We start from the raw sequence: 21,340 nt of genomic DNA, 5'->3' as shown, positions 1-21,340 counted from the left end.
CAGGTCTTATTTCAACACTCTAATATTAATATGAACATCATAGTCTCTCTGATACAAACTTCAGAGTCTCTAATTCAGCACATCTGGGATGGAGTTAGACAATGCATATCCCTAACAAGTTCTCACTTGGGGGTTGAATATTGTACTCTGAGAAAACAACCTGTTTAAGAAGCACCTGCTTAAGGTAGTACAGCTTATAGACTGTGGTCCTCTATAATTACAAAACCTTAGAGTAAACATCTAAAAATTTAAAGCAATTTAGCAATAATCTGATGCAACCAATACTTTAAAATATTTGGTCTTGTATTTTTGTACCTCTCTTACTTTTCTGGCAACATTTTTTTTTTACTTGACAAATCTATGCAGTGAAAGAAATAAAAATATTAAAATTAATGTTTATTAAGAAACGTTCTTCAAGTCAGGCAGTAATGACACCACACACCTCTAATCCTAAAAATCGGAAGGCAGAGAGAGGCAGGAGGCCAACATGGTTGGCAAATCAAGTTCCAGGACAGGCAAGGAACTGAGAAACCCTGTCTTAAAAATACAAAAGACAAAACAAACAAAAATGTTCTTCAAAATAATGAGACATTTCTGAAGAATATCCTCCTCTCTGGTATTTTTAAACATACACTTCCTTTGAAGGTAACATCATATGCATTTCATTAATTTTGCCACCTTTGCCTGGTAGTAGTGGTGCACACTTTTAATCTCAGCACTCAGGAGGCAGTGGCATATGATCTCTGAATTCAAGGCCAGTCTGGTCTATAAAGTGAGTTCCAGGACAGTCAGGACTACACAGAAAAACCGTGTCTCAAAAAACAAAAGCCAGTTGTGGTCATGTAACTACCTCTTGAGAGAGGTCAAGAGATGGAGACAGAGGATCATCCCTACTAACCTAACAAAATATAAGGAGTTCCATAACCAGTGAGACATCCTGAGGGGTTATGGTGGAGACACCTGACATCTTTCTCTGGCTTCCACACAAGTTCATATCAGCACACTTACAGATACCTAACACACACACACACACACACACACACACACACACACCAATGCACAAATACCAAGAACTGTATTATTGTGTGGTAATTTGAATAAGAATGGCCCCCATGGGCTCAAATATTTGAATATTTAGTTCACAATTGGTAGCTATTTAGGAAAGGTACAGCCAGCCTGGTTGGAGTGTGTCACTGATGGTGGGTTTTGAGGTTTCAGAAGCCCACAATAAGCCCAGTCTTGCTCACTCTCTCTCTGCCTGCAAACTGTGGATGAGATACAAGCTCTCAGCTACTGCCCTGCTCCAGTGCCATGCCTGCCTGCCACTATGCTTCCCATCATGATGGAGACAGAATAACCCGCTCAAACTGTTTACAGATCTCCAATTAAAAAAGTAACTGTTCTAAGTTGCCTTGGTCATGGTGTCTCTTTACAGCAATAGAACTCTTACTACGACTCACTGACCGTAAAAAATAAAAAGACAAAGAACATAAGGTACAGCGAGCTGCCTGCCAACTCATCAGGTATGATGGTTAGAAAAACGAAAATGGAAAAAAAGAAAAGAAAAGAAAGGACAAGTTTTAGCTTGAAATAAAGTTACATTATTAAATTCCCTGTTCTGTAATGTACATTTAAGGATGTTTACCAAACAAATTAAATGTCCACTTGCAAAAAGTTCCCTTTAGATTGAAAAACAAAATAGAGATTGTTTCTGTCCTGAAAACCAGCTGAGGTGGATTTAAGTGACCCAGAACTGACAGGACCACCCCTCTCTTTTTATTATAATTACTTGGGAGGTATATGAAGGCCAGGTGGAGTAAAAGACTTTAATTCAGCGTGTTACATTATAGGCACAGATGGAAAACTGTAAGCCATCTCAACTGTATGGAAATGTCATAAGCTTTACTACTAGTCTTACAGACCAATGTCTGAAAAACTCATTACCTTTACCATGGACTTGCTCCACTTGATAAAGTAACAAATATCTGCCCTTTATTCCTGTATCTAACTGCTGCTACAGACGTATATGTCTTAATACCACCCCACTCCTATCCACCACTCACCCTGACAGAACTGTTTGGAAAGGTTTAGGAGGTTAGAACCTCCTGGAATGCCCAGAAACTAGTCTCCCAGTGATCTGAGATCCTATCAAGTTGACAATTAACCTTAACCACAATATTTCCCATTATCAATATTATGTCATATTTTTAATAAGTATTTTACGCAAACCAAACTGTGTCAAAGCCTTCACATGTTCTATAGCAGAAACAAACAAAAAACCAAAACCAAACAAACAAACATGAAAAGTTCTGCTCCACATAGATTTTCAAATCCTAAAGAGAACTGAAACAACCTAGGGAATTTTAAAAAATAAATAATAATACATTTAAAAGTTTACATTTTGATTCTCTAACTTTAGGATGGGACCTGGTGTTAACATTTTAAATATCCTCCCCGGTGAGACCAAATCACCATCTCAAACTTTTGGATAACAAGGTTTTCAACTATATAAACATCTAAAATAAACTAGTGTTATGGTAGAACCTCTACGGAAAACAGCTTGACAGCATGCCTCATAAAGTCCACACTTTACATAAAACTACTATTACCTGAAGCCATTTCACTATAGGCACTTAGTTGCTAAAAGTCATTATTCTCACAGTGACTTTATTTGCTAACACCCAAATGTCACCTAACAGGTAAATAGCTATGAAAGGAATACTATTCAGCAATAAAAAGGATGAAGCTTCCGTTCAAAAATGAGAAGACTTTTTAAAAACAGCTGTCTCACTATGTATCATTAGGTCTGTAACTACAAATTTGTGGTGATCTTCCAGCTTCTGTCTCCTGAGTACTGGTATTATAGGTTTACATGGCCACGCCCAGCAAGGGATGAACTACTGATAAATGTTACAATATGTATAGATCTTAAAAATAATTAAATTCCCAATAAGCTAGAGAGGGTTAAAAGTATACTATGTTCCATTTATTCAAAACTCTAGAAAGTATTATCATGAATCTCCAATTACAGGAAGACTGTTGCTTATTTAAAACACAAGGCAGTAGAGTACAGAACACTTATGCCATTATCCTGACTATGGAAATGGTTTTGCAGGTGTACACAAACACCAACACTATCCAATTACATAACATACTATGTATAGTGTGTCAAGTATACATAACGTAAGAACTTTGTCTTTTAAGGGGTTGAGAATTGTAGGTGGTTGACTCTGAGGGTCATTTAGATTTTTAGTTCTAAACTATCACTGAACACATGCATTGTAGAGCAAAATCCAGGTGTCTGATGCCACTTATCAGAAGAGAAACCACAATCTGGACAGTCAAAATGTAATTAATATTTATAGCTATGAACTTTGTATTATAAAATATAAAATTGCAGTAGACACCTTTGCAGGTATTTGTCTTTCTTTAAATACCTGTTCTTTCCCACAGACAGAACAGTCATCAATCAAGCTGATTAATCAATCACTTCATAATACCCAAAGTCACAGTTAACTGAACCAGATTAGATATGTACCTGAACTAGCCAATCATACTCTCTCAGTAACTTAGAAAAATGAATTACAGAAGCTTTGGGGTGGCCATATTTGGTCAAGAAGATGTCCAAGATCTTTTGTAGAGAATTAAAAGAAAACACTATTTGAGGCCTAGTGTTTAAGAAGCATAGGTAAACTATCTCTATTAATAGGCAGAGATCTAACTCAACAACCCAAGGAAATCAATGCTCCTAGGACAATTACATAAGTTAGTGATGTTGTAGAGTATGAAAATAACATATAGAAATCAATAGCTCGGATCAGTGGTTAGGAGCACTTGTTCCTCCTGCAGAGAACCTAGGCTGGTTCAGAACACCTACATGAGGTGGCTCATAATTGTCTATAACTGTCATTCCAGGGAAAGCACTTTTCTAGTTTCTAAGGTCACCAGGCCCACACAGGGTGCACATACATATGCAGGTACTCATATGTATACATATAGTCAACATAAACAATTTTGAAAGTAAAAAAAAAAAAATCAACAGCTTTTGTAAACACAATGACAATAGAAGGGAATAGTGAAATGGCATTTACAATAAAAACCACATAAAATTCCTATAAATAAGCTCAACAACAACAAAAAAATCATTCCTCAGAGATGAACAGATTTCAGCAAATGAGAGAATCCATAAATTTATCGATTCTCTATTAAGTCAATTTACCAATGTATGGTGAATCCTAACAAACATACCAACATTATTTTCTGGATTTTTGGCAAAATAATTATAAAGTTCACATGAAAAAATGCAATGGCACCTAGGAAATATCTAAGAAAGCAGAGCAGGGAAAGTGGCAACAGTGAATAACCATATAAGAGACGAAATAACTGATAGAACGTGATGATAAAATTATAAAACAATTAACAAATAAGGCACTAAACATTCTGCTCAATGGAACCAAAGAAAAAGAAGTCAGGCGTGAGAGAGAAGTGCTAGCATAAAACTCTAACCCCAACTGCAGGAGGCTGACACATGGACAGCACAGAACCCCATCTCAAGACACTCGAAAGGCCCCAATACCTAAGAAACATTGGAGAAAAGATAACTGTATTTTTTCTTTGAACAACTGAATATCCATTTGGATGAGGGAAGCTTGTTGTAACTTTCAGGGGCTCAGGATGTGACTCAATGGTAAAGAACTAGGTCTAGCATAAACAAAACCTTGAGTTTGACAATACAAACAATAGCATATACTAGAAGAAATCACAGAAATTCCATAGTAAAGATTAAAGTAATTAATAACCAAAGGGAGACCTTTTAACTTAAATTACATAACAGAAATATTTTTATTAAGAACTGAACTTACTGACTGCATGTCATTATTTTGTCAAAATATAACTGATTAATAGTAGAGTCATCTTTAAACCACCACCTGGCTACACTGGTGCCACAGAGCCCATAAGGGTTTAATGAACATGAGTTCATAATGAACAGGAACACTTTAGTTCCTTTGTTTTTGAGTACCACTATTCATCCTAAGCTCAGGTTAGAGCAATGATCCAACTGCAAGCTGTCTTGTTTCTACATCATCTATGTCCTAGGCTTCCACAGACTCAACCAAAGAGGTTCATTTCTCAACTTTTCAATCTAACAGAAATAGGTAAAACACAAAATAAAGTGTTCCCCTCGCTCACATTCATATATAGGATACTGTAGTAGTACCCAATTAAATACTTAGTTGATTCCATCAGTGGCGTGTTCCTCACTATCCGCCCCTAATTTTCTAGATTCCCTAATGAAAGACACAAGCACAACCTTTATATTTTGACAGGCCTAAAACAGCTCAATGGCTGAGCCACTTCCTAACCTCACGTGGCTAATCCGCCTCCCTCCAATATTCCAGGAGTTACTACTTACTAGATCTATATTCCACCTTTGTTGCCCTGGTCCTAGGCAGAGAGCCCTCTTGGGCTGCAATCCCCCAGCTCCTACATGGTTGCTATGCTCTCTGTCAAGCACTTTCTCAGGTGTGGCGTCTTAGTTTTTAATTGGGTACTACAAAAGGATACTTGTACAGAAAAAGGGCAAAGACAGCAAGCAGTACATTCACCTCAAAAGCCAACAATGGACTTCTGAAGGTAGCTGAGATTTAGGGATCTGTGTTTCATGTCCATACTTTTCTGGCATCTTTTTACAAATTTAATATTATTATGATAGAGAAGTAGTTATAGGAGGCACAAACTCCACATCTATAGTACATAATGTGAAAGTTAATAAAAGTGATATGGCATTATAAACAAAATAAAGACTATACAACCATATGATCAATTCAACAGAACAGGGCATTTAAGAAAACTCAAGAGTGTAGAGGAATTTTAATCCAGCAACATGGCTACTCTGGCTGGAATACACACAAATTTTTAATCCCAGGAGACAAGGTACGCAGATCACTAAATTCAAGGCCAGACTGGTACAGAGCAAGTTCCAGGAATAGAAAAGCTTAGGTGAAGGCAGGGTGGTACACACGGAGTCAGTTCAGTGGCATACAACGGACTTGAGTATGGCAGCTCAGTTGGTGGCATTTCAGTTCATAGAGTTCAGTTTTTTACCAGGACAGTTTTACAGACAGGTTGCAAAGAGAACAAGCTGGCACAGGTAAAAACAGAATGAGCCAGAGGATGAGAAGGAGCCAAAAGATGAAAACAGATTGCTAGAGTTAGTCTAAGGCCAAGCAGAGCAATTCAGTCATTAGTCAAGAGAAGCTAGTTTGAATCAGTCAGCTTGGAGAAGAGTTTGAGCCAGAACAGCTGAATTGAACCAGCCAGGCAGAGTTCATAAAGAACTAGAAACGTGAGTTTATTCAGCAGTAAGTTTCAGAGATGACAATTACAGCTGGTGAATAAAATATACTTTTACACAAAAGGAACAGACAGCAATATACAATGGTCACCTAAAATAAGCCATTCCCTATCACTATAAAGAATGAAAAATGTTTAATGCTTTCACACCAAGACTAGAACAAGACAAAAATGCCCACTTTCAATGCCTTTAATCAACACAATACTAGCTGTCTTACCCAGACTTATCAACCAAGAAAAAGAAGTAAAGAGCATCTAAATTGTCACTCTGCAAATGGCATGATCTTATACACAGGAAAACCCAACTCCACCAAAAAACCTAGACTGTATCAAAATTGCTGGATGCAAAATAAACAAAACAAAATAAACAGCAATATATCAATCAATTCCTAAAGTATTAGAATGTCAAAACCATGGGAAGTCAGACCAAGAGGGAAGAACTGGATAATAATAATAATAATAATAATAATAATAATAATAATAAATTTAAAAAATAATTAAAAGAAAAAGCATTCTCTCTCTCTCCCTCCCTCCCTCCCTCCCTCCCTCCCTCCCTCCCTCCCTCCCTCCTTTCCTCCTTCCTTCCAACCGTTTCCCCCTCCCCTAGTTTTTTAGTGTAAGATGCTAGGTATGGAATTCAGATCATTGCTCATGATAGACAAGCACTGTACCACTGAGAAGTATATCACCAGCCCAGGGAAAATATTTTAAAGTAAAAAAGTATTGAATTTGAAAGTGTGTAGTAAATAAACTCATCATGCTACAAGTGATTGAAGCTAATACTAATTTAAAATTAAATTATTAGTAACTAAAAAACAAACGAAGAAAGAAGAATGACAAAACCAGTGCAATCTAGCCATCTACATCAGCTACCAAATGGGGCTGGGGGGGGGGGGGGCACAAAAATACATGTCTAGGACTGAATATGTAATGAAAGAAAAGCTTCTCTCCAGTAAGAACCACAAAACACTGATAAAGAAACTATAGAGAATAAAGAAACAACTTGCAGTAAGTATGTATGTGTGTGTATATACATATATGTATGTTTGTGCGTGCACACACACACACACACACGAATGGAGCTGGAAAGATGGCTCAACAGTTACCATATACTGCTCCTGCTGAGGCCCTGAGTTTGGTTTCCAGAACTTATGTTGGGTGGCTCACAACTGCCTGTAATTCCAGCTCCAGGAGATACAATAAATTTCCTGGCCTTTTGGGACACCTCTACACAACACATGAACATGAATATAAAAGAAAACAAAAAGGAAAAAGGAAAAAAGAAACAGAGGGGGAAGGGAACAGACTATCCTGGATCTCAAAACTGAGTCCCTAGACAAATGGCATCAAGATCTCACACTGATAGTCAATCTTCATTGTCAACTTGACTGGATTCAGCATCACTATGGAAACATACCTACGAGTTTGTCTATACACTCTCAGGAAGGTTTGAGTAGATTAGTTCCCACCCGGAATGTGAGCAGCATGATCCCACAGAAAAGGGAGACACACACTTGAACACTAGCACTCCTCCGTGCTTCCTGGCTACGGTCACAATGGAACCAGCCACCTCACACTCCTGCAGTCTGCTGTCTTTGCTACCACAGAAGACTGCATCTCTCCTTAAATTATGAATCAAAATGAACCCTTCCCTTCACAGGTTATTTTTGTAAATTATTTTGTCACAACAGGAAGAAAAGTAACTGATACACTTGAAAACATCTTAAAAATAAAAATTCTTAAGCTCCATACGAGAACTACTGATTGAGAAACTGGGACTGCAACCCCAAAAGTCTGTTTTAATAAACTTTCCAAGTAATGTGACACATGTTAACATTTGAGAATTACTGAACTAAACCACTTCCACTCCTCTGGGGTATTATGGAAGCCATGACAAGTCCTGCTACGTGGCTAAGCTCTCTCATGGCCTACCTACCAAGTACTGTACAGGAACAGTCCTGTTCTCAATCTTTAGGGAATCAGTCACTGTCTTTTATCAAAAAGTAAGTAACAATCAATGTTACTTACATAACAGGCAAGCAGTAATATAACATCTTTTCATAAACCTTTTTTCCCCCAGGAATCACATATCCCCAAAATATTCACAAAAAATAATTGAAAGGTCCATAGAATGGCCAAGAAAATAGTCATCTTTTAATTTCCCTAAGCTCAAGCAATTTAATGTTTCCTTTGGTTTTACTAATGTAGTCAATAGTAAGAAGTAGTACTAGCAATACTAACAGAAATCATAAACCTTTTCATGTTGTTGTCAAAATATTGTTTATACCCATCACTACTCCAAATTTAGCATAATCAGATCCAACTCTGCATCCTGTTTTAAAGTTAATATCATTTTAACTGTTTTCCAGTATAACTTTTCTCTGATTTTTCCAGACAGGGTTTCATTGTGTAGCTCTAGCCAGGAACTCACTCTGTAGACCAGGCTAGACTTGAACTCAGAGATCCACCTAGCTCTGCCTCCCAAGTGCTGATATTAAAGACAAGAGCCACCTCTGTGGACTTTCTCTGTTTTTAAGGTATTATCAGACTGCCAAGAGAACCCATCACCCAAAAAAGCTGAGAATCCCTAGATAAAGGTTCTCACATCAGGTGTTACAACCTCCATTTGGATACTGAGAGGAATCAGTTCCTAATTATCCAAACTGGAATGCTACCAGATATTAATGAGCAGGGGGCAGATGTAAACATTTCTCATTTTGCCTGCAATAGTCCTGTTATCATTCACTACAGATTGAATTGCTAATAATGTTCCAGCTAAAATATTACAAAGAATAAAACATGTGGCATGGCTACACTCACCAATTACCTTGTTTTCTAAATGTGTTAACCCTGAAGCTCACTGGTATATCAGACTGTCTTCGTCCACTCTTCCTGTGTAGACCAACCTCTGAAGAGGCTGTCATCATACAAATTTATTTTCTCTCATGACTAGGCATTTATCCAATCTTTAAAATAAAAACCAACTCTGAAAAACAAATACAATAGTAAACTATTACTTTAAAACCCAATTACTACTTTAAAAGTAGCTAAAAGTTTTGTTCTTTTTGCCAATATTTTTAACTTTTAAGCTAACTTGACTGTTACTCTGCCATAACAGAAAAGAGAAAAATATACATATTAACTTGCTAGTACATTCAAACTAAAGCTTATAAAAATAAAAATATTTTCAACTGACAAGAGAAAGATAGAATGGCAAACTATGAAAGAATGTTTTGGGGATACTTCATATTTTATTCTTCCCATTCCTTTACTCTGTATCACTGAAAATTGTTCATCAATAATAGCTGTTATCAAATGGCATATAAGGCAGATTCAAGTCTTGCCAAAAATGAGCTCTTTAATTTTAAAACTATGCTCTGAGAGGCCGATGAGATGGCTCAGCAGCTAATTCTTAAGATGGAGTGGGGTTGGGTTTTCAGCACCCACATGGCAGGTCACTACCATCTGTAACTCCAGGTACAGAGGATCAGACACTCTCTTCTGGTCTTTGGAGGCAGGAGGCATGTTCCCAGTTTACTTAAATACATGCAAGTGAAGCACTCATACACATTTAATAAAAATAAATAAAACTTAACTAAAATGACCTTTTGAGATGGTTATCACTTCCTTTGTCCATGGGAAGAGGCAAAGGCCAAGGTTATTTTGTCCAATTACTAGTACTATTAACTACCACTTGTGAGATTCCTGGTCAACCAAAAGCTTGACACCCTTTGCCCAAGGAGAACAGTGGTGAGGCAATGCACTGACAAGTAAAAACCACAGGCTGACTCTCACAATGCAGCCACCTATCTGATTTCAACACTATACTCGCTTAAGGGAAAAAGAGACCTAAAAAAGAGATAACTAAGGGAAATGCTGCTGAGGAGAATCTGGAAGTGACTACCATTTACTTGCACAATACTAACTCCACAAAGAACAGTCCTGAATGGTGAGCTCAGTAAGCAAATTTGAAGTTTTGTTTGTTCCATTTAAATAATACAGGCAAGGCACATAATCAAAGACTAACTTAAAGACAAAGTCTAATTGTGAGAGCCCTTCTGCTGTCTGTACAGGTCTCCTTAGTGATGAATTCTTACAAGCCATTCCTCTTCTGCTGGCCCTACCACTCATTGTCCTTTCTACATGTCCACTCTACTTGAAATGAAGAGGCAGGGATACATGCAGTCATACAATCAAACTTAACCAAGTAGCTGTGAGGACAGTCAAAGCCTGTATTATAAACCTTCCATCATTTAAAGTAAAAAGGGACATAAGTTCCTGCTCAATATCCTGAATGTGTTAGGTATTAAATTAAACAAACATAATAACAGAGTTATGTCCATTAATCTGGTTGGGAAAATGTATATTCATTCTCTCCTTTCATATACAACATTCATACTCACGTAGTTTTATACACAAACCCAATAGACACAAGAAAGCTGACTAAAACAGTTAACAGCGATGAGTAATAGCAGTAAGATAGTGCAAGAAAATCAAAGCTAACAAAAACAGTCAAAATATAGACTAGACTGCTCTATCCCTTTATAAGAGCAAAGGGGTGTCAGACAATTGATAAACATGATCAATTCTCATATAAAAAGTAACTCCATGTCAAAACAAGGAATGGCCAGGAGAGCTGCAGAGTTCAGTCTGCACAGGAGCCTCCCAACACCCAGCGCCATATTGTTCTCTTCATCTAGTTACGTCTGGACTGCTGAACAGAATGCAAACTCACTAAGCAAGTCTGTTCTGCAGGCAAACAGTCATCTAAAGGTCAGTCTAATTCTATTTCAGAAATGAGGAAATTAAGGGCCAAGAAGGCTAAACAAGTTCTTTGAAGCCACAGAAACTTATATAATTCTGCAAAGTATGAAGGATTTGCTTTCTTTAAATGCATTTTAGAGATTTCTTTTATTCTAACCTCATTAAAACCCTTTCAAATTCATGGTTTGTAAAACTAAGTACATGATTTAAAAAATTAATCTATCTAACTTCCATACACAATGCAGTAACTGTCTGGTCAACTTCCTGCCTAGGAGTAGACCACCTCTGTAACTACCAGGCTTAAAGACAGAAACTTCATGCAAGTCTCACAGAAATCATACTCCACATCCCAAGAATCTGAAATTTTAAACTGAGAGAAATTTTGCAGTGATAAAAATAGTAGGGCTACTGAACTAGCTACGGGGATAAAGGGGCTTGCTGCTAAGTCTAGCGATCTTGAGTTCAACTTCCAGAAGTCACAGTTTCAAAAACTGTCCTCTAGCCTCCACATATGCCAGATTTTGCATGCATATGCACACACGTGTGCACACACACACAGAAATACTGCAATTGAAATTTTAATTAAACAATAGAAACACCTGATATTTAGTGAATGCTTACTTCATGCCAATTTAACTTTTCTAAATACATGACAATTCATCCTCCAACAAACTGATGAGACCTTATAAATACTGGCATGTCTAAGAATGCGCGCGCACACCGAGAGAGAGAGAGAGAGAGAGAGAGAGAGAGAGAGAGAGAGAGAGAGAGAGAGAGAGAGAGAGAGAAAGAGAGAGAGGGAGAGAGAGAGAGAAAGACAGAGAGAAAGAGAGAGTCAGACAGACAGACAGACACACACACCTGGGGGCGGGGGAGAGCCTGAACTAGGAACATGTACACTTAGCCAATATTGTTCAGTGCTTCTTAAAGATAGTTATCAGTGATGTTGATGTCACTTCCTACTAAAGAGCCTGTCACTGCCATAGTTCCTGGACTTGTCTCTAAGACAAATGATAAACTTATACCACAAATAAAGCATTCCTCTACATTTAAAAGGAATGTATATAAAGAAGGAATTCAGCTTCTTCAATAATACCATCTGCCTCAAGTCACTAATTTAATAGATGAAGCAATACAAAGATAAGGCTCAGAATCCTGAAATCTGACATAGGACCTCAGTTCAATTTCTGACTCTACTGCATTTTATTTTAGATAGGTCATGTTGGACAAGTTTAAAGTGTGATTTCTGCCCTCTAGAAATGAGACATTTACACTTATATATACTATTGCTAGAATGAATTCTAACCCCTCTGAGGAACTTAACAAAGGTTAACATACTCTGGATGTTACATAACATAAACAACCGGAGACTTAGATAAGGTAGGGAGCTTCTACCAGTAAAGGCCCTAAGGATCAGAACTAGAAAAACGAACTCCAGACCCACACCTGGACAATCTTTCTTCCAGACTATTCTATCACCCTCTGGGCCTAACACACAAAGCCACCTAGAATCTGATATAGCTGTATGCCTTGTTCAACTTAATCTCTACCCCATTTTGATTCAACCACTTACCAAATATTTATGGAATTTCTACTATATTTTAAACAGCATTGGAGATAGAAACATTCATATAGGAAATGCAACAAAAGACAGTTTTAAAAAAGTGTCTGCATATCAAAAAAAGAAAAATAGAAAAAGATAATAAAATTAGGATAGAGCACCACCATCTCTTCCTGGAGTTTGGATCAGTAGGAGAAGGTATGAACGAATGATAAGGGATCTGGAAGAACCTTCCTTCCAGGTAACATTCATAGACCTTGCTTTAAATACCTTATGCTCAAATATTTGCATCAACATATAATCCTCAAGCAAGCTTGAAAGCTCAAAATTGGGCAGAGCAAGATGGCAATTCGGTAAAGATGCTTGCTATACAAGCTTGGTGCCCTGTGTGTGATCCCCAGATCCTACAAAAAGATGGAAAAAGAACTGATGCAGCCAGGTGGTGGGGCAGAGGCAGGTGGATCTCTGTGAGTTCAAGGCCTGCCTCATCTACAAAGCAAGATCCAGGCCGGCCTAGGCTACACAGAGAACCCTCTGGAAACAAAATCTAACAAAAAGGGAACTGTTACAATGAAGCAACCCTCCCCCAAGGAGCACCCCAGCATGTCTGCTCTAGTTCACACAATGTAACCCTTCCTTTAAAAGAAAACTCAGAATTCTCTTTCTGTAAGAAGCCTACTCTATACATCAGAATTTTCTCATGCTGCAACTACACTGCCATTTTACTTTTTCTGACATACTCTGACGTCTGCCATGCTACCTTAAGGCCTTAGTTTTTGCTAACTTTCCCTATATTGTACATAATCTTTACCTCAGATGACTCATCTTTAGCTCCATGAAATCAAGATAAAAATTTTCTTGAAAAACTAAGAATACTTCTGCACACTGGCTTATATATAACTTTGATATCCAATGCATCTCAATCCCACTATCTCATTTAAGTAACATAACACTTGTCATGTTTTTACAACATCAATCTACAAAACTGTACATTATATTCTATCCGAAATCAGGAAAAAAACAGTATCTAAGTTAATTCTGAAAAGTTATTAATACTCAATATATTTTACTTAAAATACAATGACAGAAATCAAGAAAGAGTAATGGTGGAAACTACAAATTCAAGTCAGTCCTGTTTTCTTTCAAAGTAAGCTAATGGTGCACTAGACACAGCTACAGTTTCATGGGGAATAGATGTAGGAAGACAGTGAGTCTAAGACCAATGTGGCTACAAAGCAGGACTCTTGGCTTAAAAAAACACTGACCATGCATATGTATGTGCAGGTACACGTATGCATGCATATCTTGTGTATGTTTAAATACTAAATCATGATTCATGTAGACTTTGGCTTGTGCCTGAATGAAGATCTCTCTCATAGAAACCTGCCCATAGTTATAATAGTTAATTAATGCAGGATAAAAAAAATAGTATCTCAGCCATAGCTATGTGTTAAAAAAACAAAAACAAAAAACCCTAAGTATCAAAAAAGGCCTGTACTTATAACTCACAAAAATTTACATAAAGTAAATAGTACAGTATCTTAGATCTAAATATTTGACAAACAGGAGATAGTAAAAACAGTAACTACCAACATACAACATTCCTGAAGAAATGACAGACTGATTAACTGATCACCTGATTTTGCAACTGGCAGACCTTAGGCAAAAGGTAACAAACACAAGGAAGAGAAGAAAACGATGTAAAGACACATGCCCAAAAGAAATGGATAGTAAAAAGGTGTGATCAGCAAAGGCAGTGCCATGCTACCAAACGCAGTTTCTAGGTCACCTATCAAGAGGCTGTCAGAAGATGGCTTAAAATCAAGTCAATAACCTCATAAGCAAACTTCTCAAACACGATTCGGCTCTATCTAAACCTTAGGCATAAAAGCTGGGTTTTAATTTTTTTGAAGGGTTACAAAGAGGCCCTATTCTATATTCTACTGAAAATGTTAAGTCAGATAACCAAACACCAAAAAGAAATGTGATTAAGTCAAAGCACCAACACAGTGAGGTCAGAATTCGAGCAGCCAATCAAAGGCTTAAAGGCATTTCCTGCAATATTAATAGTCAAAAGAGAAAACCAATCACAGAAACCTCCAGCTTTCTTTTGACAGTCACAGAAGCAAGGGAACCAATCCACACACACCCGTGGTTGACAATAAGGCGGGACTGAAGGTTCATTGAAGAAATTCTTCAGGGTGCAGTTACTATGAACTTCGCACACAAGTAACAACACTCCAGAGTCGTAAACACTGTCAAATCAGAGGAAATTCAGTCTTGGGTATTTAATTTAACCCCCGGGAAGAAGGAAACAGCATTTTGCCAAAATTTTAACAACTGGTCAAAAAAATGCAACTGTCAATGTGGACGCTCTGAGTCCTCAAGTTGTAAACAGCCATCTCGCATGCAACTTCCCTGGACTCTGCACGGGAAGCGCGGGCCTGTAGGCTAGTTTCAAGCACTCGGGCTCCGTCCTAATTCCGCGCAACCGAGGAGGGCCAGCCCCGCAGGCAAAGCTCGCGTGCGATTTAAGGGACTCGCTAACGCAGAGCCCGGGCCGAGGGTCGCTGCCCGGCCGCAGGGTTGCATCGCCTACTCCGGCCGCACCTCCTCCAGCGGGCAGCGCAAACCATCACCCTACTACTAGGAAGATGCATGTTTTGAAAGAGCTTTACTTTTCCTAAATCGTTTCAAAGGCAATTTCATGCACACACGGATTTTAAAATGTAACGAAAATATCGCCTCGCCAAAAGGCCCCTCTCGACTAATTAACCCCGCTCCCGGGGAGATGTCCACAAGGTAAACAGAGGCCGTACGCCAAGTGCGGTCGGCGCATCCCTGCGCCATTCCCGGCCGCTGCTTACGGCAGGGCCCCCTTACGGCAGCGTAAGCGGCGCCGAGAGCTAATCACAACACTGGGACGCAACAACATGGCGGCCGCGGGCGGGCGCAGCGCCGGCCGACAGGTTTACGCTACTCCGCCGGCGTAGGGGCCGGAGCGCGCAGCGGCAGCGGCGCCCTCCAGCGAGCGTAGAGCGCTCTGTGAATGGCGAGGCCCGGCTGACAAAGGGGAGGGGGAGGAGGGAAGGGGGGGTAATAAACACTCGAGTCCCTACCGATTCCTCCTCCTTCTCCATCCCGGTGGGCATCTGGGGCACGGCCCGGTTGATGGAGACGCAGTCGTTGAGATCAGGCATGTCCTTGCCGCGGTAGATGGGCAGCGGTTTGGCGGCGTCCAGCGCCCGCGCTCGGAAGGAGAGTTTACTCATTGTCTCCCCGCCTTACAGGAACAGCCCGGGCGGCGGCGGCGGGGCGGGCGGGGAGGGGGGGAGCACTCCCGCCGCCTCCTCCACCTCCTTCCTCAGTGCAGCACGGCCGGCCCGCTCCTCCTCCTCCTCCGCAGTGCCCCCGGCCCCAGCATGGGCGCCCACCCCGCCCAAAAACAGCCCCCCGCCGCCCGCGGCCGCTTCCACACTCTAGATCCGCCGCTCGCCCGCCCGATCCGCTCCCTGCGCCATGGCCAACATGGCGGACATTACCACAGCGGCGGCGAGCGATCCCGACAGCCCGCGCGAGAGCGCGCCCCCGCCGCGGGGACGCGCGTCGCCCTCTCCCTCCCTCCCTCCCTCCTTCCTTTCCCTCCCCTGCCTGCCCACCCACTCTCTCCGCGGCGCGGCGCGGCCGGCCAGCCGGCGAGAGCGAGCCGAGTCCCGGGTGCCCCTCGGCCGGCCGCTCGGCACGCAGGCGGGGCGGCAGGTGCCAGGTGCGCTCGGCCCCGGCTCCGGGGCGGGCGCCTGTGCCTCCGCGGCCGCCGCTGCCTCGCTCGGCGCGCAGAGCTCCCTCGGGAAGGCTCGGCGCACAGGACCGCCCGCCCCAGGGGGCAGGAGGCCGTCCACCCCCGGGCCACCGGCCGCCCCTCGAGCCCGCACTTAGACGGCTCGGCTCGCCCGGGCGCCTGCCGGCTGATTTCGCGCCTCGGGTTTGCGCATCCCGGCTTGGTCCGCCGAGTCTGCCCACGCGAGAGGCACAGCCCTGCTGCGTCCCGCGCCCGCAGAACTCGGGCAGTCCCAGTCCGAAGGAGCTCTCCAGAGTTAGGCACCCGAGCTCACCCTCGCCTTCACCGAGAGGATGCTCACCGTGGACACGAGGGTTCGCAGTTTGAGGCTGCTACTTGAATAGCTGCTGGACGCAACAAGCGGACTTGCACCTGTCATCCAAACTTTCTTAGTGTGACGGTTGGCATTTCTCGGATTTAAAAAAACAATTCTTAAAGATTCCACTTGAAATCTCTAACCAAAGCTAGATGTATGTAAAAACACTGGTTACTGTGACTACTCCAAAGAGTTTTGTAAAGTTCCGGACTCCAATTAGCTTGCGTGTTACTGTGTTACAACTAAACACTGTTGGATAATTAGTAGCAAGAGTCGTAAACACTTGAAAGGGCAGCTGCAAAGATGATAGTCAAAAAAAAAAAAAAAAGTAAATACTTGAAGAAAACGATACAGAGGGATGGAAAGTTAATTACCACATGACATCTATGAACAGTTGCTGTGACAGGTCAAAGAAATGAGACTTAGCTTTGGCCAGAAGTGGTTGGAGAAAACGCAGCAAAAAGAATCAAATTGACTCAATTAAATACTGGTTACTGTTGACACAAACTTCTTTGTTGCAGTTTCTTCGCCTTTAAGTAGTACAGGTTTCTAAGCAAATTCCCTCACAGGGCAACAATTTTACCATTTTCTAATCATTGAAAAATACCCTACCTAGCTCATAAAAGGGTAGATGGTTTGCTAAAGTCCAACAGTAAAAACAGATTTCTTTGTCATAATATAGCAAAAACATCTCTCTTCGTTGCTACCATTATTTTTCTCTATTTCCTTCTCTCCCTACTCTCTCATTCTCTCTCTCTCTCTCTCTCTCTCTCTCTCTCTCTCTCTCTCTTCTTCCCCCCCCCCCTTGTCTCCAGCTTTTCCTTTGAAAGCTGAAGGGAAAATGTGAACTTCCTTAGTAACATCTAAATAATCCAACCAGTCTGTACAGGATCACTTTGGAACGTTATTCAGTGTCCTTGTGTTTTATGTCTACTTGTTATTGGTAACAATGCAAACAGACTGTGGTTCGGTTCTTGTGAGCAACACCTTTCTCATGCATGTGAGCATGCCCAGTTCTGAGTATACCCTCTGGAGTAGGTCCAATCCTTTGTAAGGAAGAACAAGAAGTTCTCAGAAGGGGCGTTGGTGGGGGTGGGGGGATTACTGAGTGCTGGTCTGAAAATCAGGGGGAAACAGTGGTTGAAAAAAAAAATGAGTCATCAGGGCTTATTATCTAGATGCCCAGCCCTTCTAAGGCTTAAAAAACCAATAGCTTCTAGTCTCTCTGCCTAATGTTACACTCGGAAAAAGAAGTATGAACAGTGTGTGTGTGTGTGTGTGTGTGTGTGTGTGTGTGTGTGTGTGTGTGTGTGTATGTTATGATGTAGTAGTCCCAAGCAGTTGAAGTCCACTTAATTCTTATAACTGTGTACTTCTACATAGGAAGAAATACTGTAATTTTTGCTAAAAAGGAAACACACTCAGACCTATAATTTGTCAGGTTCTAATACTAGGGGACAGCAGACCTGGATTCAAATCTGGGTCTATCCTAACTCCAAAAGACTTGTTCTCCTAGCTTCACACTTTAGAATCCAAGCTCTTTGGTTTATTGGCCATCCAATGTACAAAAGTTTCTGACCAAAAGTTAATAAATGAAAACCTCCAGAGTTAATTGGTGAGACCATCTAGCCAACAGGAAGAAGAGCATTTGCTCTTTCATTCCTCTAACCCTAGATCCATACCTCACAGAAAGCAGGCAGCTGGTGTTTGCTGATAGCTATGAAATCAATATCAGCTACATGAAGAATTGCAGTGCTGTTAACCCCATTCTACCTCAGGTTGGAGTTTGAGTGCCTTCCTGGCCTAGCATCAGGCTTAGCCATTGATGCAAATTTTTCTTTTCTTTGGCCTACCCAGCTCTTCAGATTTCTACCTTTGGCCATCAGAACCTTAGAAACAATAAGAACATCTCAAAGAAACCTTTTTTTCCTAATGTAAAACTCAACCAAGAGAATGACTTTTGCATTGCAGTTGGTTTTCTGTTGGTCTTTGCTTTGAATGTTTAACAGTTTTACCCACCAGCATTCCCTTTTCTCCTTGCCTTGCAGGCAATGATTACAAGCTAAGAACAAAACAGTGTGAAGCAAACGTCACAGTAGCCTTGCCTGCGTTTCCTTAGATTCTCATTCAGTGCGTAAACTCAAATGCCTGCTTCACATCTGGAAAGTATTTTTTATTTGTATGCAAATACTGTTTCTTCTACTATTTATTTCTATTTGTTGAATGCTCTTATTGGTTAGTGCTAAAGACAGGAGTATCTTTTCGGCTTTTGAAGTAAATCCGCTTAGGAAACTTACCAAAACCTGCTTCAAATGGTTATGCAGCCGAACCTATTCTAATTTCCATGTGCAATGCACATGTGTGTGTGTGCAGCCATCCTAAAAATCAGCCCACTCAAATATGTTCTGGATCAATCCAAATGACAGTCATTTAATCTGGGGAATGTAATATATAAACACCAAGAATCAGAACCAGTTTTATAACTATAAAAAAATATACAAATAAGAAACTAAAAAAAAAAAATGGAAATTACATTTCAAGTTTCCAATTCCCAGTATAATAATCAGGGCTTCCAAATAGTAGACAAGTTCATTTTTTAAAAAAATGAACCCTTAAATTAGTAAACACAGTTGCTATTCAGTGATTTCAGGGTTTTGCAAATGTCACGTTCTTTCTAATTTACTCCCAGTCTCTGCAAACCCAATTGAAAGTTAATTGGGTTGGTATGTGGACTGTATCTCCACCCTTCCCCCACCCTATGTTTCTAGGAATGAACCTAGTACTAATAAAGCTTCCTTGTTCCCCATATGTAATCTGAATGTGGGAGTCTGCATTCATTACAATCAACTGGAATCAATCCTGCAGCCCCAGAGCACCTTCGGAAGGCAAGTCTTGATTGTTTGAGATGTTGGGATCCAGGCAGTAGGGAGGGGACACATGACAAATGTCTACTCTCACCTCTTCATTTGCCACAGGGAACGTGAGACCGTAAATAAAAATCTGTAACTGTGGCTCAGTCACCGGAGCAGCATCTCTGCTCTCAGACCTGGATGGAATCACAGGGTGCCACCTTGTGTATAAGCTGACAATTTACTTCCCAGCTCCACCAAGAGTCCGCCCGAAATCGCTGCATCTTAGAGACCAGGGAAAGATGAGACAGATTAATTGAAGGAAACAAATTTGAAAACACATGACTCCGGAGAATCCACAACACTTTATTTTAAGTCTGGCAGCCTGTTTCATTTGTCGCCCCACTCCTGACCGGAAAACACACCCCGTGTCCCACACATGGAATAGATTGACTCGGGCTTTTACGTGGGGGAGGGGGTAGAAGTAATTAAAGCTCTTGTGATGGGCCTAGTATTTCTGATTTGGACAATTATCTTTGTTCTGACCTGTGTGTGAGTGAGCTGCTTAGATTTAATTTCAGGACTTTGAATTTCTTAGCAGTATTAGATCCTATTCAGCTGATGAATGTGGTCCTATTTATTTTAATAAGGCATGATATGGCTGTTTAGAAAAATGAATTTGAAACAAGGGGGCAACAAAAGCAAAGTCATGAATGGTAAAATAAAATATCTTTTTGTGCTACAACTTAAGGGGGGATAAAAACCTCTGCCTTCAGTACTGCTCTCTTGAAGCTAAGGTTCACGTTAGCTAAGGCTTTTGTGTTATTTCCAATAAGGCATTCAAATGAAGGACCTGGGGCTTTGAGGGAGTGTGTTTTTGGTTAGGTCTTTCGTAATAGGCTCATCTCGGCGACCTTCCCTGTCTTTGCCTACTGCCTCATCATTTTCACGAGCATCTCAGAAAGGTAGCTGGGGAGGTAGACTTAGTTATTCATATTTAGTTATTCATATTCTCCCTCCCCCCCTCCCTGGTCTCCCTGACCATCAACCGGCTCAGTCCACTCAGCTCTCTGGGGTGGAAAGTGTTAGCTGAGAGAACTCCATTGCTAGCAAACCTGAACTCAGCTATGTTAAATGCTTTCTCCCCGCCTCTTACCTGATTTTTGGTTTGTTTGGTTTGTTGTTGTTGTTGTGTCTCCCACTAACAAAAAGCCTGTGTTTAACACAAAAGCACACATTTGTGAATAAAGTATGCAGCCGGAATCCTGAGTTAAAGAAGTCAGAGAACGATTTAGTGAGAGCCACGCCATGGTGAGTTTACTGTTGTCCTACAACAAAACCGCTCATTTCCTATGGTATTTGCTTATTGAATTCCACAGAGAATAGTCAGGAGGCAGAGAGGAAAGCAGCTTTACATCTCCCAATCGGAAGGCCATTTCTGTCCCATTCATGGACTATCTGGGGTGACTTTACTGGGAGAGAAAAACCTCGGAAATAAAAGCTGATGACTTACATTTTCACTGGCACACCTAAGCCACTCACTCACCTTGTTTCAGAAAGAATTCCAAGTGGCGTTTGAAGGTAGCTAACATATATAGCCGGGTATCATTTGAACTCTAAGTTCCTAGCATCATGAAATAAATATGTCAGCTTCACGG

The 21,340-nt window shown here is 40.7% G+C and overlaps 1 protein-coding gene across 2 annotated transcripts in view; it reads right to left on the bottom strand.

Moving 5' to 3' along the window:
- The window catches only part of Epc2 (enhancer of polycomb homolog 2), a 95,160-nt gene extending 78,920 nt beyond the window's left edge, over nucleotides 1–16,240 (bottom strand). For both annotated transcript variants that reach the window (XM_052182456.1, XM_052182457.1), the window contains exon 1: nucleotides 15,799–16,240. In XM_052182456.1, the coding sequence (XP_052038416.1) occupies nucleotides 15,799–15,951 (153 nt within the window). In that variant the 5' untranslated portion in view covers nucleotides 15,952–16,240. The remainder of the gene's footprint in view (nucleotides 1–15,798) is intronic.
- Between the last annotated feature and the right edge of the window lie 5,100 nt (nucleotides 16,241–21,340).

The sequence above is a fragment of the Apodemus sylvaticus genome, chromosome 5 (assembly GCF_947179515.1).
Source record: "Apodemus sylvaticus chromosome 5, mApoSyl1.1, whole genome shotgun sequence".
NCBI lineage: Eukaryota > Metazoa > Chordata > Mammalia > Rodentia > Muridae > Apodemus > Apodemus sylvaticus.
This window is presented reverse-complemented; position numbering and strand designations above follow the sequence as displayed.